Below are 15,121 nucleotides of genomic sequence, written 5' to 3'. Positions count from 1 at the left end.
GTGGTCCTGGGCCCCAATGCGCTGTGGGAACAAGGGGCTCTCACACGGGGCGGGAACAGTCTCCCCAGGGCCCTTAGCAGCCAGTTCTCTTTTCCCAAGAGATCATGCTGGTCACCACACACAGAGCCAGACAGGTCCAGTCACTTCATTTTTACTACTTCACATTTTCAGCAAACAAATCAAGGTGCAAACAGGGTTTATTTCACGTTAATATATTAACTGGTTGTTGTCTTTCTCTTTCCTTTCTTTCTTTCTTTTTTTTTTTTTTTTTGTCAAATAAATAGGGAATTCTCTTTAAATAACCATCTCCTCACTTCACGGCCAGTCCAGAAGCAAATGAGAGCAAATTTTAGTGCATCCAGGGGGCATATCACCAATTAGGCATGAAGCTTAAAGGGAAGAGGGCAGGGTGAGGGGCTGGTGAGAGGTCACGGTCAGCACACAGGTTCAGGCCAGGCCCCAGGGGTCAGGGCCTTTGTTCCAGCCCACCCAGCAGCCCCCAAATGGCATGATGGGATGGATGAACATGCATCCAGTCTGAGAAGCCCCTTCTAGAGAGAAAAGAGAAGGCAAAGGGAAACAAATGCCAGAAACACTCGGAGGGACGCAGTGGGCTCCCTCCCCATCGCGGCGGCCTGGTCCTGAGGCGGCCCACCCCCTGGAAGCTTACATTAAAGCTCCAAAAAGTCACAAAGCGGTGGCGACAGACGACCGAGGACAGGACAGGGAGGGGAAGAAGAGCGTGACCGGGGCTGGAGGCTGGCTGGGATTGGAATGTGGGCTGACAGTCCGGTTTCCATGGTTAGGCACAGACCAGAGTGGAGGGAATGTGAGGGGGGCCTGGCAGGGGCCCTCAGGAAGACGCGAGGCTGGTCTGAGGGAGTTCACGAGGCCGGGTATAAAGTGGATTCCAAAACGAGGGAGCTGGACTGCGGTACAGGAGGTGGCCAGAGAGTCTCCGTGGGAAGAAACTACTAGAGCAAGACGGGAACGAGGTGGACGTTCACGCTCCTGAACAGAGCCCCAGGCGTGGCGAGAGGGAAGCACGACTGAGCGGCGCCGACTGAGCGGGCTCTGAGCTATAGCTTGAGAAGCTGGGAGGCACGGCTCCCGAGTCAGGGGGGCCCCCCCTTCCCTCAACACCAGTCCTTGGGAAGTGTTTTATAATCACACCTGGAGGAAGAACAAGGCCCTTCCATCACCCCCCGAACCCCAGTCTCAGCCCCAAGAGGAAGGGAAGGGAAGAGTGACGAGGGGTGGGAAGCAGGGGTGGGAGGGGTCTACTGGGTCTTCTTATCTTCCGGGGGGTAGTAGGGAGGTGGCGGAGGCTGGGTCTGAGGAAGGAAGGAAGAAAGATCGCATTAGAAGGTTCACCACGAGACCAGGTCTTCCCACCCCTAAACCCCTGCATCTGGCCGCCCGCGCATGGGCCCTGCTCACCGTGGGCATGTAGACGTTGTGTGGGTTGCCCGGGTTGTAATAGGCGCTGGCAGCCGCCTCTGCCGCCTTGGCTTCAGCTGCGAGAACAAACACGCTTGGGCTAAGCCCCAGCGACAAGCCCTCCCCTCTTCCAGCTGCCCCTGGAGCTGTACTGAGATAGATGCCCCCCGCCAGGCGTCACCCCCCCAGCAGCTAGTGCTGCCTGGTCCAGTTTGGTCCTTTCCAGCTCCTTTACCCCTCTCTCCCCATGATCCCGCCAGGCGGTACTGCCACCATGCGGTTACAGACGACAAGACGATACAGGGAGACCTTCCCAGCCCCGGGGCACAAGGCTAGTCGGGGAAGAGGCTGGAGGTGAGGGTGGAATCTAGACCCTCCCCAGGAGCAACCACACTGCTAGTCCTCGGGACTAGTCCAAGGCTCGGGGTCATTCACCATGTGGGGCTCCCGGCCGACCTCTAACTGTTCTCTGAGGCTCTCCACACAGCCACGGGGAGGGGAGGGCTGGCCCCCCAGGACTGCTAGCAGCCTAGGGCCTCACCTGCAGGGGTAGAGGGGACATCAGGGCCGCTGACCGGAGGTTCCATGGGCCCAGGATAGGGCGGTGGTGGGGGCTGCACATATCCCATGGCCCCGTCCATCATGGGGGGTCCTGGATAGAACTCTGCTCGGCAAGAGAGGAACAGGGGCCAGTGAGCAGCCTAGCCCCTCAGCTGGCAGCTCCCGGGCCTCTCCACCTTCTCAATTAGTCCTGAAGCAGCTTGAAGAACAAGTCTCCCCTCTACAACCCCCTGGCCTGGGTGGGGTGGTTAGTGGGTGGGTGGGGTGAGGGGTGGGCAGCAAAGGACACACTCACCAGGTGGGGGCGGTGGATAGGGGTAGCCAGGAGGGCAGGGGTACATTCCATTGGCGACTGGCGGGGGAAAGACATAGGCCCCGCTGGGCATGTAAGAATACCCATAGGCTCCATTGGGGGCTTCACCTCGGGAGGCTATAAGTACAAGGGGAGAGAGAAATGAGTGTCGCCTACCGAGGGGAGCTGCAGGGTCCCTGGAATGTGCACAGCAGACATGCCTTACCCTGCCCCATTCCACTCCCCACCCACGCTGGAGCCAGCCTTGGTCAGGGAAGAAGTGAGGGGTCTGGATGGGGAGACAGGTCAGAGCCAAGGCAGGGGAGGTCAAGGGCAGGGGGGAGGGGTGGGCAGAGGACAGATGGACAGAAAGAGGGAGGTTCGGGGATGGGGTACCAGCCGGAGCCGGGGTGAGGCTGGGGGCGACGGCAGGATGTCTGCTGAGCCCAACCCTTGGGGATTTCAAGTGTTAATGGTAGCTTAAAGGTTGGGTTTCATGTTTGTTTTTATGAGGCCACAGTAAAATGTCCTTGGGTCCAAAGAGCTTTGTCAAGATGTCCTATACCTGCTCCAGACAGGGCAAACCCAGCCTTCGAGGTACAGGCCGGAGTGATGCTAATTACAAGCTTTCTTCTCAATTCCCAGCCCCGGTGGGCCCCGGGGCCCAGAGACTTTCTCTCTCTAGTGCTTAAAAAATCAGAATAAAAAGTAAACCAAGTCAAATGCACAAACTAAACCCACGCGTATCAGTGTGTCCTTCGCCCCGGGGGCTTTTAGAGCCCTGATACCTTGAGATGCCACCTGTAGCATCCGTTGTCCAAACTCGATGGCTCCCCCTGCCGTGAAGGTCAACTTGTATGGCGCAGAGCCTTCCCAGCCACCTGGGAGGGGAACATTGCGTCAACAGCTCAGGAAAAGAACACAGCCTCAAGCGCCTCAAGAGACGGCTCTCTGGCCAGTGACCTGGTGGCCTGCGGGGCAAGGGGTGGCTCTGCAGTGCCCGCCTCCTGCCCGTGCCTGCTTTGCTCTTTGGAAGAGGCGGCTCTTCTTTCTTGGAACAAGCCTGTTACCCCACCCTCAGCCGTGGAAGTCCATCAGCCCTAGAGCCTCCCACCCCCACGAGCCTCCCTGGGACAGGTTCACTCAGCAACAAGTGACGTTCAAGTTCAGAGCAGATCTCCCCTCCTGAGGGGCCTAAGGATGGACCCCTGGCCCCTCGAACCTGGCTTCTGCCAGAGGGGAACTGTGAGCGCCTAGAGACCAAGCTTCCACCTGGCTGGGTGTGAGGGGAAGGCCAAGTTCGACAAAGAAGTCTCCGGTGTCTGCACAAAAGCCGGCCACCAAACAGGGCGTCTCTGGTGGCAGAGAGACAGCTGGCTCTTCCTGGCTCCAGGGAAAAGGCCCTTCCCAAGAACCTGACAGCTAAACTTTGCACACATTCCCCAGGTCACGATAAGCATTTTTCTTCTTAGTTTTCAGTGACATAGCTGATTTTGCTCTGAGAATGTGATCGGAGTTGCTACCTTTAATGCCAGCATCTCCTAGCCCTTGGCCAAAAGCCACCTCTGCTGAACAACTAGCAGCCTGGGTGTTGGGCTTGGAAGCTAATCCAGAGCCAGGAAGAGGACAAGGCCAGGGGGTGATAAGGGTCCGAAGGGGACGTCTAGCAGAGGCGTGGCAGAGCACCTCTCCGGAAGCCCCATCCGCGGCCCGGAGCCTTCATCACCCACCTCCTGCTTCAGCCTTCACTGTTCCCTTGATGTAGTTCGCACCAAACACAGGTTGCTTGATCTCACAGTCCTTCATCAGATAAAAGGGCATCATGAAGGACTGCATGGCATCCCTTCCTTTGGACAGAAAGACAACCTGCAGGCAGAGAGGACGGGAGCCATCAGCACCCACCCCATGGCCCGAAGCCCCCCTCAGCTAGCACCTCCCGTGCGTGAGGGGTCTGCTCCCCCGGCCAGGGCCCAGCAGCCCCAGGGCGCTCGGAACCGAGGAAGCTTCTGGAGAGCGCTCTGAAAGTGAAAGGTCCCACGTGCAGCCTGGCTGGAGGCCGAACGTGGGTGTTCGTGAGAAAAAAGACGCCGTTCACAGCGTGTGTGAGAGGAACAGACCGCTCTGCCGTTTGAGTGGTGGTGAGGGGGTGGCGGATGTGGCACAAAAGTGCAGAGCGCTGGGGCAGAGAGGCAGGGGTAGGCAGCGCTGGCTTCCAGAGCGGGGAGGTGTAGCCCGACGGGGTGAGATCCTGGGAGAAGGGGGCTGCCCAAAGAGCAGCAAGAGCTTCCCGTCCCGCACTCGGGACAACCCTCTGTTTTAAACCCGTGACTTCCATCTGTGTCTGAAGATGACAGAAAAGGGGTTTTGAGGCTCCCTTGTCTCTCTGCCAAGGCCCGTTGATAAAAACTTGAAGCTACGCCCCACTTCCAACCGTCTTTAAATCTAACTCTTGGTAGCTACAGGCAGCGAACCTTTTTCAACTTTTTTTTTTTTTTTTTTTTTTTTTTTTTGGGACAGAGAGAGACAGAGCATGAACGGGGGAGGGGCAGAGAGAGAGGGAGACACAGAATCGGAAACAGGCTCCAGGCTCCGAGCCGTCAGCCCAAAGCCTGACGCGGGGCTCGAACTCACGGACCGCGAGATCGTGACCTGGCTGAAGTCGGACGCTCAACCGACTGCGCCACCCAGGCGTCCCAAGCGAACCTTTTTCTTTTTTCTTTTTTTTTTTTTTTTTTAAATTTTTTTTTTCCAACGCTTTTTTATTTATTTTTGGGACAGAGAGAGACAGAGCATGACCGGGGGAGGGGCAGAGAGAGAGGGAGACACAGAATTGGAAACAGGCTCCAGGCTCCGAGCCATCAGCCCAGAGCCTGACGCGGGGCTCGAACTCACGGACCGCGAGATCGTGACCTGGCTGAAGTCGGACGCTTAACCGACTGCGCCACCCAGGCGCCCCAGCAAGCGAACCTTTTTCAAGAATGGCCATTTGTCTTTCTCTGGAAGGCTCTCAGAGTCGGCCTGGGTAATTCTCAGGCCAAGGCCCATTCCGCAGTCTGGCACTTCTCGCTCTGCAGGGTTTTGCCGGGCTTTCTGCCCAGCTGGAGGCTGTGGCCCTGCTACTGTATCCTGTTTACCACATTTGTCACTCTGGATGTACACAAAGGCCTCGTGGGCTACTCTGACGGAAATCAAAGTAACAACAGCCTCTACTCCAGGCTGCAGTCATCCCAGCAGCAGGGACTGACCCAACAACACACAGATTTTACAGCAAAAGATCTGCAATTTGCATGGAGTCAACACCCAGGGGTCAGTTCAAGCTGCACAAGCAGTCTGATGGTTCTAGCACCCAAGAGCATGTGACAGAAACACGGGGAGTGAGGAACGAACATTCACCAGGTTCGGAGGCCACTGGACTCACGAGGCTGACCTAAAACCCCCATCAGCGTCCAGGAAACACAAGCTTTCAAACCAACCATCACACTGTGCAACTCACCCGGTAAGGGGTAAGGTAGACGGTGCCTTTCTTGGTCCCTTTGAAGGCCTCGGGCACGTTCTTCATATCATTGAATGTAAGTTCCACATGGTCATAAGACATCAGGATGCTGTGATAAGAAAGGAGGAAAGGCCCTGATGAGCCAGTCTGGAGCCATGATCTGTTTTCCCCAGGGACTGCACCCCCCTGGTAGGCAGGTGTCCAGCGTGTCACATCTCTGTTTTGACATTGCTGCAAGGAAACCATTCATATAGCCTTGGAAGGGAGGAGCACGGCAGAGGTCTGCAGAATTTCCCCAAGCCGCGCACACCCCCCACCCCCAGGTGACCACACCAGGGGAGCTGAGGGCTTTAAAGCCTTAACCCCGTAATCCCTCAAATCAGGTTAGATTACCTGGGTTAACTCTCCCATTTTCTTCTGAGTCCTTATTATAGGTGTTTTCTGTTTTCGCTGGTTTGTTTTTGAGTCCTAATACACAAACCCTTTAAGACGTGGCTCTATGCATCCCCAAAGGGCTCACTTCAGGGTTCCTTTAAAGCTGGGTTTCCAGACCTGGGTTGGCTGGGGTTTTAGGCCACGAAGCCCTTGAGATGATGGTGCACATGCATTTTTCTCGGAGAATCTGCGGCTTTGATCACTCTCAAAGGGATTCATGACTTAGAAGAGCAAGGCTATTTTACACATGAAATTTTAAACACTAAACTTCAATTACTGTATACGCAATTTTTGGGGAAACGAGGCCAAAGCATTTTCTCAAACAAGGCACATTATTATTTAGCAGAATGGAGCCCTAAGCCAGGTAGGAGGCCCAAGCAGGATAGATACATTCTCGTCCCACAAAGTCCCACTGAGAAAGAAAGAAAAATAGTCCCAGGAGATGTTACCAAATGGCATCAAAAGTGTTTTTCCAGGCCGGAGACTGGCTCTCACACAGACAGCTTACAAACTGGGAACAATGTGAGATTTCTCTGATTATAAGATAACAAGATCCAAGTTCACATGGTTCCATTTGTCTTCCCCTTCCTCCCAAATACCACAACTTTCTTCACTGGGGAGGGCTAAGTGGGAGAGAGGGCTAGTACCAGAAAAGAGAAGGACAACTCAGAGAAAAGAGGTCATTACTAGGAACAGGCTGATCCAGCAGACCTGAGCACGTAAGATAGAGGGGAAGTCAGTATTCTGAGGCTGGGAGCACCCCAGGCTTTCTCCTGACTCATCAAACATTTCTGGGTGCTGGCCTTAGCAGGCTACAAAGCTCTGATCGCACCAAGTCTCTTCTGGTGACTCAGACTCCTCCTAAACACCTTCTGCCTTCAAGAAGCATTTCAGAGTCAGCATAGCTCAACCAAAGCTGGACGATCCAATTCTCAGTGCCCAAGGAGCCAGAGAGAAGCCACTGAGAGGTCCAGAGATGGGGAGACAGACAGAACTGATGGGAGGGGTGGAAAGAAAGAACTCTTAAGTTGGGAGACCTCGGTTCTGGGAGTAACCCAAGTCAACATGCATTCGAAAGAAACAGACAAGGACGGACACCATGCAGGGAACTGTGTTAGACATTTGACAAGCGCTACCTATTTAACGGCACCTCTGGGTCTCAGTTTCTCATCTGGAAACTCAGCAGTTCTGGAATATACTAAAAGGCTACATACTGATAGTTAAACCTATTGACTTCAGAGTAAAGACACCTTTCCTGGAATCCCATCTTGGTTATTTACAGCTCTGTGATCTCAGGCAAGTTACTCAACTTCCCCGTGCCTCACTTTCCCTACGTGTAAAACGTGTATAACAGTATGCTCTGCCGCGCAGTACTTACATATTAAATAAGATAGGAGAGAAGCAGGGCCTGACACGTAGTAATGTAGTAAACGCCCAGTAAACGGCAATTATTTTTGTCTAAGGCTGTTCCCATCTCTTGAAGTCATCGACTCTGGGAAGGGGGCTCAAGAACGACCCCGGGACCCTGACTGTCTCCCCAAGCCCTGTCCCCGTCCAGCAGCCCCACCCCCACCCGAGGGCTAATCGCAGCCTCCTCCTCGACCGGCCCTCCTCCCGCCGGCCCCGCCTCCAGCCGTTACCCCCCCCCCCCACCGCACCCCATCAGTTTCCCCTCTTCACGGGCGTATCCCTCACCACCCCGCCGCCCACTCCCCGCCTTCGTTCCTCTAGGATCCTTCCGCAATGTTTTCACCTCTCTGTGTTGTTGACGATCACTCCGCCGCCCTCCGAGTGATTCTTGTTGAGCGCCATAGTCTCTCGGAGAAGGGTCCCGAGACTCCTAACGCAGTGCGCTTGCGCCTCCCTAGCGCCCGCCCCTAGTGGCGTCGTTCGTATTAGAGTCAGCCAATCACAGCTCTTGCGCGGAGGCTGTCCCCACCACCTGATCTCGAGCGTCACGTGGTCATAGTTTACTCACACTCCCCCTCCCCTCCGAGCTTCGCCTGCATCACAAACAAGCTGAAGACTACAGTTCCCAGAAGGCAATGCTCCTTCAATCGGCCTTTCTCTACGCCAGTGGAAGGATGTATTCTGGAGTTTGTAGTCTCCCAAAACGTAGGCCTGGGTTGACTCCCTTTATTGCTTGACTCAGCGGCCTGCGCGTTCCCCACTCCCCGTCCCGTCTTCAAAGAGACCCAGAATGAACAGCTGAACACGCCACAGGGGAATTTATCATAAAGGCCCTGAGCTCAAAAGTGCACACTCACCTAATAGGGGTATAGGAATCTAAACCTGGTGTGGGGAACGCTGAACAGCCACTTGCTGGCGCCTCTTTATTCACCCAACATTTATGGAGCCCTGAGTCTGACTTTGCCCCGGATTAGGGTAGTCCCTAGCCTCGTAAATGAGTGCAGGACCCAGTTCCAGGACATGGTGGCGGGCTGGCAGAGAGGAGCCAGGAAAAACTTCCATCCATGTCTTGAAGTCAGACCCAGACTCTCCGAGTTGGGGGTGAGAATGTCCGTGCGGGGGGAGGGCTCGATGCCTAGACCTGACGCCTCCGCCAAACCCACCTTCTGAGCGGTAGCCACCGCACCTCCTGGCCGCCTCCACCGAGCTGGCCTCGCGGTGGCGCTGCTACTCCTGGAATGTTCTAGCTTAAGTCGGGCCAGCCCAGCAGCGTCCCAGCTGGAAGATTTAAACAAGACAGTAATTAAATGGAACTAGGCACAAAGCGAGACCGGCAGCCCCATTATATGGCTTACAAAAGAGAGCTGACTCATCTCAGCTTAGGACCCAGCGCTGGGCGGCGTCCACTGGGCAGCTGTAGTCATTATGTAAACTACTCCCACCTCTGAGTGGATCTTAAGGAGGAATCAGGGGGTCTCCCTCCTCCCGTGGCAGTGCATCATTAATCTTACAGGATCAGAGTTTGATTTTATTTATTTTTTTTTAAGGTTTATTTGAGAGAGAGAGAGAGAGAGGAGAGAGAGAGAGAGAGAGAGAGAGAGAGAGAGAGAATCCCAAGCAGGCCCCGCGCTGTCAGCATAGAACCTGATTGCCAGGCTTGATCCCATGAATTGTAAGATCATGACCTGAGCCAAAATCAGGTGTTGGAAGCTCAACTGACTGAGCCACCGAGGTGCCCCTGGCCTTCTGTGAAGACTTGTGCAGAAGCAGGTGGGACTTTGCAGGACACGTGCAAGAATGATTGCATGATGGGCATGATATACTCTGCCCTAGTAGTTAAATTAATTTTGGCACATACAGTCTATGCAGCTGTTCGAAAAAAAAAAAAAAATTGAAGGCAAATTCTATGCGCAGATACAGAAAGATTGCCAGTTTGTTAAGTACAAACTGGTGTATAATCACTTCTGGGCCTTTTGGCTAAGATCAAGTGTAAGCACAAATCGGGTATGTAAATATGCTTAAAAAAAAAAAAAAAGCTTCTGCTCGTATTTAAATTAGGATCTAGATCTAGATCTAAAATTTCTGGAAAGAACCACCAGGCATTGTTTTTGGATTACCCCACTGAGGCATGGGTCTGGGGAATTGGGCAGGCTGGTGACTCTGTGCATTTGTTGTCTACTTCCTTGTAATGTTTAATTGTTTGTTGTGCACATTCTAAATATTAATAACAAATTTCAAAAAGAAAGCGAAATCCACCCAGTAAAGGGTATGCAAGAATGGCAGCTTTGAGGACCATAAAACGGAAGGTGGGGAACCAGTTCGGTCCCATCCCCCCCACCCTTTGAGGAACTTGATTGGTCACAGAGGCAATTGGAGGTTTTGTGGGGCCTAAAGCTTTTGGAGGCCTTGCTTAGAGAACTAAAATACACAATCCTGAAAACACAGCATGTGGCCATGGTTAGGCCTCTGGACAGGAGAGGAAATGTGTTGAAGAGGAAGTCAGAGTGGAGAAGAGATAGCAGGCTTAGCTGAGTCCAGCTTCAATGTTTGGCTTTTCCAAATTTAATGAAAACATACGACCACGAGGCGCCCAGCTGGCTTGGTCAGTAGCGCGCACGACGCTTGGTTCTCGGGGTTGTGAATTTGAGGCCCACGTTAGGTGTGGAGATTGCTTAGAAACAAAATCTTTAAAAATGAATAAAATATTTAAAAATAATAATAATAAAATAAATGCATGACACATGAACATAGTGTTAGAATCTCCCAACTGTGAAAGGGGCCAGTGGTTTCCAGCACCCATGCTGGGGGGCTCGAGGGCAATTCATTGCTGAACCAAGTCAGCAGCAAAGCGTGCCATGTCTGGGCCCAAGTCTCAGAACTCAGACTTCTGCCTTCGAGTCCACACAGGCTCTGCTTGTTTCCAGAAATGATCGCTCTTTGCTGAGCTGTAATCCCTCCCGATCTCCAGCGAGGAGGAGCTTTTTTTTTCCCCCCCGAGGGAAGCTTCTTGAGTGGTGCGCTAAACTAGGGCCCAAGTATGCCTGACATACTGCTCCCTTCGCCGCAGGACAACCCCGTGGTGGCTGGTCACCTCTGAAGGCCCAGAAAGCATCATGCAGTTGCCCTAGTGAGCAGGACAGATCCTATTCGTTCTGAACAAATAATCATTCTCTATACGTGCCACAACATTACAAAGTTTGGGGAGCGGTTTACCAGATGGTGGATTTCTCTTTTCTTTTCTTTTTTCTTTCTTTCTTTCTTTCTTTCTTTCTTTCTTTCTTTCTTTCTTTCTTTCTTTCTTTCTTTCTTTCTTTCTTTCTTTCTTTCTCTTTCTTTCTCTCTCTTTCTTTCTCTCTCTTTCTTTCTTTTTCTTTCTTTCTTTCTTTCTTTCTTTCTTTCTTTCTTTCTTTCTTTTTTTTTTTTTTTTTTTTTTTCCCCCCGACCCCATAGTAGGAAATACATTTTAGGAACATCTGGGTGGCTCAGTCGGTTGACTTTGGCCCAGGTCATGATCTCAAGGTTCACGAGTTCAAGCCCCTCATCAGACTCGCTGCTGTTAGCACAGAGCCTGCTTTGGAGCCTCGGTCCCCAACCCCCCACCCCCCTCCCTCCCTCTCTCGTGCTCTCTCTCAAAAATTAAAAAAAAAAGAGGGGGCGCCTGGGTGGCTCAGCCGGTTAAGCGTCCGACTTCAGCTCAGGTCACGATCTCATGGTCCGTGAGTTCGAGCCCAGCGTCGGGCTCTGGGCTGATGGCTCAGAGCCTGGAGCCTGCTTCCGATTCTGTGTCTCCCTCTCTCTCTGCCCCTCCCCCATTCATGTTCTGTCTCTCTCTGTCTCAAAAATAAATAAACGTTAAAAAAAATTTTTTTTTAATTAAAAAAAAAGAAATACATTTTATATCAGGACAGAAGTACACACAGATGTATATTTCATAAGTGCAGCTGGAAGAGGAAAAACCTGTTTGGGTCTGAAAGAGTAAAAATCAGCTCAGACTAAAACAGAAAAGAGCAGCCCAGCAGTCAGGCTGGAAGGAGAGACACAGATAAAGCCTACAGCAAAGCTAGCAGAAAACATGGTTTTCGCCCAAGGTCATGCAGCTGTTATAAGACAGCTTGATGATCCCTCTCGGTGACTGCTGCATCCTTATTAGGGATACCCCTAGACGGGCTTTGCAATTTCCAACAATTAGTGGGCGTGCCCCAGATCTAAGCTGCAGGGGGAGCGGCAGAGAAAAGAGGAGAGAGAGAATCCCAAGTAGGATTCTCACCATCAGCCCATGGAACCCAGCTTACGTGGGACTTGATCCCCCGAACTGTGAGATCATGACCTGAGCTGAAAGCAAGAGCCAGACGCTTAACCAGCTGAGCCAGCCACGCACCCTCGCTGGGCTCCTGACTGAAGACAGCTGGGTTGGGTAGGTGGGTAACCAATTTCCCAGAACAAATCTTAATGCTATTAAAATTTATCTAAAAATTGCTTAAGCATCTTATCATGAATGCTATCTCCCCCCTTCCCCCAGGAGACAGAATTACATCAGCTAAAAACAAAAACACAAAAAGCAAAACTCTGATTTTCCCTAGACCAGCTTTGGGACAATTTGTATGATTTGATGTACTCTGAAACTTTCTATTTTATTTTGTAATTTTAAAAAATTGCTGGGCGCCTAGGTGGCTCAGTCCGTTAAACGCTGACTTTGACTCAGGTCATGATCTCACAGTTCCTGAGTTCGAGCCCTACATCGGGCTCTGTGCCAACAGCTCGGAGCCTGGAGCCTGCTTCAGATTCTGTGTCTCCCTCTTTCTCTGCCCCTCCCCTGCTTGTGCTCTGTCTCTTTCTCAAAAATAAACAAACATTGAAAAATATTTTTTAGGGGTGCCTGGGTGGCTCAGTCGGCTGAGCGTCAACTTCAGCTCAGGTCACGATCTCGCGGTCCGTGAGTTCAAGCCCCGCATTGGGCTCTGTGCTGACAGCTCGGAGCTTGCAGCCTGCTTCGGATTCTGTGCCTCCCTCTCTCTGCCCCCCCTCCCCACCCATGCTCTCTCTCTCTCTCTCTCTCTCTTTCTTTCTCTGTGAAAAATAAACTTAAAAAAAATTAAAAAAAATTTTAAGTTAAAAAAATGCTAGTTGTTATGCACTAAATTGATTATGCAATCTTCAGCTTGCGAACCCCTGTTTCAGAAGAAAGGATGAGGGTGGGGGTGGGTGGGATGGGAGGAGGAGAGAAGGCAAGGGGAGCGTTGGCGTCGAGGATGGCAACCCCCACCCCCACCACCGCGGGGACCTGCATTCTCCCCACTCCTGAAGCTGATACTGTCTCATCTTTAGGATTCCCAAATCAGTATGCTAAAGGGTTGCATCGGGGTGATTTAGGTAAGTCTCAGCCTCTTTGTAAAGCTGAGCAGCTGTTTAGATATCACCGTGTTTCTTCACTCTTCGCGTGGTGGCTGACTCAGACTGAGAGGCATTTCTCCTCTCTCAGCCAAGAGGGTAGACAGGCCTTCTTGTTCCCAGGGTGGGTGGGCTTATGGGTTCTCTAACAGATGTTCTCAGTGCTGGCTGAGCCCAGAAGTTCCCACATCCTTCTAAGAAAAAAAAAAGGCCCACTGTGTGCAGCTGGGGCCGGAAGGGCTGGAGGGCGGGAGAGGGTAAATGGCTGGACCCGCAGAGGGGACGGGGTACTTCCCAGAGCCCAGGGACAGAAGCAGAGTTTGGGGGATCCTCTAGCGGTAACCCACTTGCCTTGCTCCCGTTTGGCAGTCCCAAGAGGTGGGGTGTGGCTGCCGAGAGCAGGGGTGCTGGACGACGAGAACTGCGGTTTGGGTTGTGTCAGGGGGTCCCGTCCGGAGACGAACCACAGCAGCTATGGGACCAGAGAGCGTTTACCGTGAAGAAGTAAAACAGGCATAAAGCTAGTCGTGTCGCTGGAGAGTTAGGTAGCGAGGTAACTGAAAAGGTTAAGCAAAGGATGCCAAGGTGTCCGGAAGTGCTCGAAGCTGCCACCGCTGGCGAAGAAGACTTCCCTTGACGTTGGGGTGCCCGGAGCCCCCAGGAAGTGCCGTTTTCCCTCTCCTCCTAGAGCCCTGCAGGCCCTCTAGCGCCCCCTGTTGGCAGAGCCCCGCGAGGAGATGCCGGACAAATGTGGCCCCTAGAGCCCCAACCCCAGCATCCGGAAGCCCAATGTAAAAGGGTGAGCGTCCTGGGCTGAATTGTGTCCTCCCCAGATTCCTATGTTGAAATCTTAGCCCCTAGTACCGCAGAACGTGACCTTAAGTGGAGTGGAAGTAGGGTTGTTGCAGATGTAATTCATTAAGATGAGGTAATTAGGGTGGGCTCTAATTCAGTATGACTGTTGTCCTTATAAAAAGGGGAAGTTTCTTCCCAGGGAGAAGGCCATGTGAAGACAAAGGCTTCTACAAGCCAAGAATTGCCAAATAGTGTCAACAAACTGCCAGAAAACAGCGGCCTTGTTCATAGATTCTCTGTCACAGCCTCAGAAGGCACTAAATCTGCCAAGACCTTGGTTTCGAATGCTGGCCTTCAGACCGGTGAGACAACAGTTTCTGTCGTTTAAGCCACTTACTTTGTGGTACTTTGCTCTGGCAGACTACTACCGTGGGTTTGGAGCAGAAAGACAGCAACTGGGCACCATCCCCGACCCTCGCTTGGCCCAGGGGAGAGAAGGCTCGCCATGCAAGGACCACTTGGGCTCAGACAGTGGGCGTCTCAAGTGCCATCCGTGTGGAGAGAAGATTCCCACCCCATGGAGAAGCTCTCCTATCCAGCGGACAAAGGACCAAGGACAAAGACCACCACCATCCTTCCAAGCGTGCCTGAGGTTGGATATCTTACCCTCTTGGCAAAGGGCAGCTCATAATCAAATTTTATTTGATTTAGGAAAAATACCGACAGTTCTCGTACCTGAGTGTTATCGAATAAATCCATGCTTGATATGCCAGTTTTTTTTCACTCCGCCAGTTGTCATCTTTCAAACAAGCCAGTGAGAGAAAGACTCCTGGTGACCTTCAGCTTTCAGCCACCTGCTGCTGGTTGGGTGGCCACGATGTCGGAGTGGCAGGTGCCACATGAGGGGCTGGGGATGTGGAACCGAGCTATTCCGGGCGCGTCATTTTGCCTGTGGGTATTTCAGTAACACAAGCTCCTCCATCAGAAGGCAGAGCCAGGGCTTGGCTGGGGCTATTTCTGGTTGCCATGGAGATGAGCCCCACCCCAGGTTCCCAGTCCAGACCTCCCTGCTCTGTCAAGTTCAGTCTCCCTCCAGACGCAGCTGTAAGGCCTATTCTGAGCAGTTCCTGCTATAGCAGTGTTTACCTAAGCCTCCCGCTGTCCGTTCCCACTTCTGTGCCTCCAAAGCCCTGGAAAGACATGGGCGTCACCTCTGAAGGTGTCCCCACCCCGGCAATGAGGAGCCACGCCTGGAGGGACCCCTCTGATGGGGGGGACTCAGGGAGAAGAGCGACCAAGAGAGGCTG

At 52.7% G+C, this 15,121-nt stretch overlaps 1 protein-coding gene across 3 annotated transcripts; it reads right to left on the bottom strand.

Moving 5' to 3' along the window:
* Window positions 1-135: 135 nt before the first annotated feature.
* WBP2 (WW domain binding protein 2) lies at window positions 136-8,115 on the bottom strand. 3 transcript variants are annotated; one of them, XM_058704653.1, is made up of 8 exons: window positions 7,975-8,115; window positions 5,787-5,895; window positions 4,024-4,159; window positions 3,082-3,174; window positions 2,297-2,431; window positions 1,982-2,104; window positions 1,441-1,517; window positions 136-1,334 (listed from the first exon to the last, which is right to left on the bottom strand). In XM_058704653.1, the coding sequence occupies exons 1-8, from the start codon at window positions 8,031-8,033 to the stop codon at window positions 1,281-1,283; spliced, it is 786 nt and encodes a 261-aa protein (XP_058560636.1). In that variant the 5' UTR covers window positions 8,034-8,115; the 3' UTR covers window positions 136-1,280. The 3 variants fall into 3 exon arrangements, with proteins under 3 accessions (XP_058560636.1, XP_058560638.1, XP_058560639.1); XM_058704655.1 differs by lacking the exon at window positions 7,975-8,115 and adding an exon at window positions 7,600-7,752; XM_058704656.1 differs by lacking the exon at window positions 2,297-2,431.
* Between the last annotated feature and the right edge of the window lie 7,006 nt (window positions 8,116-15,121).

This window comes from Neofelis nebulosa, chromosome 16 (assembly GCF_028018385.1).
Source record: "Neofelis nebulosa isolate mNeoNeb1 chromosome 16, mNeoNeb1.pri, whole genome shotgun sequence".
Taxonomy (NCBI): domain Eukaryota; kingdom Metazoa; phylum Chordata; class Mammalia; order Carnivora; family Felidae; genus Neofelis; species Neofelis nebulosa.
This window is presented reverse-complemented; position numbering and strand designations above follow the sequence as displayed.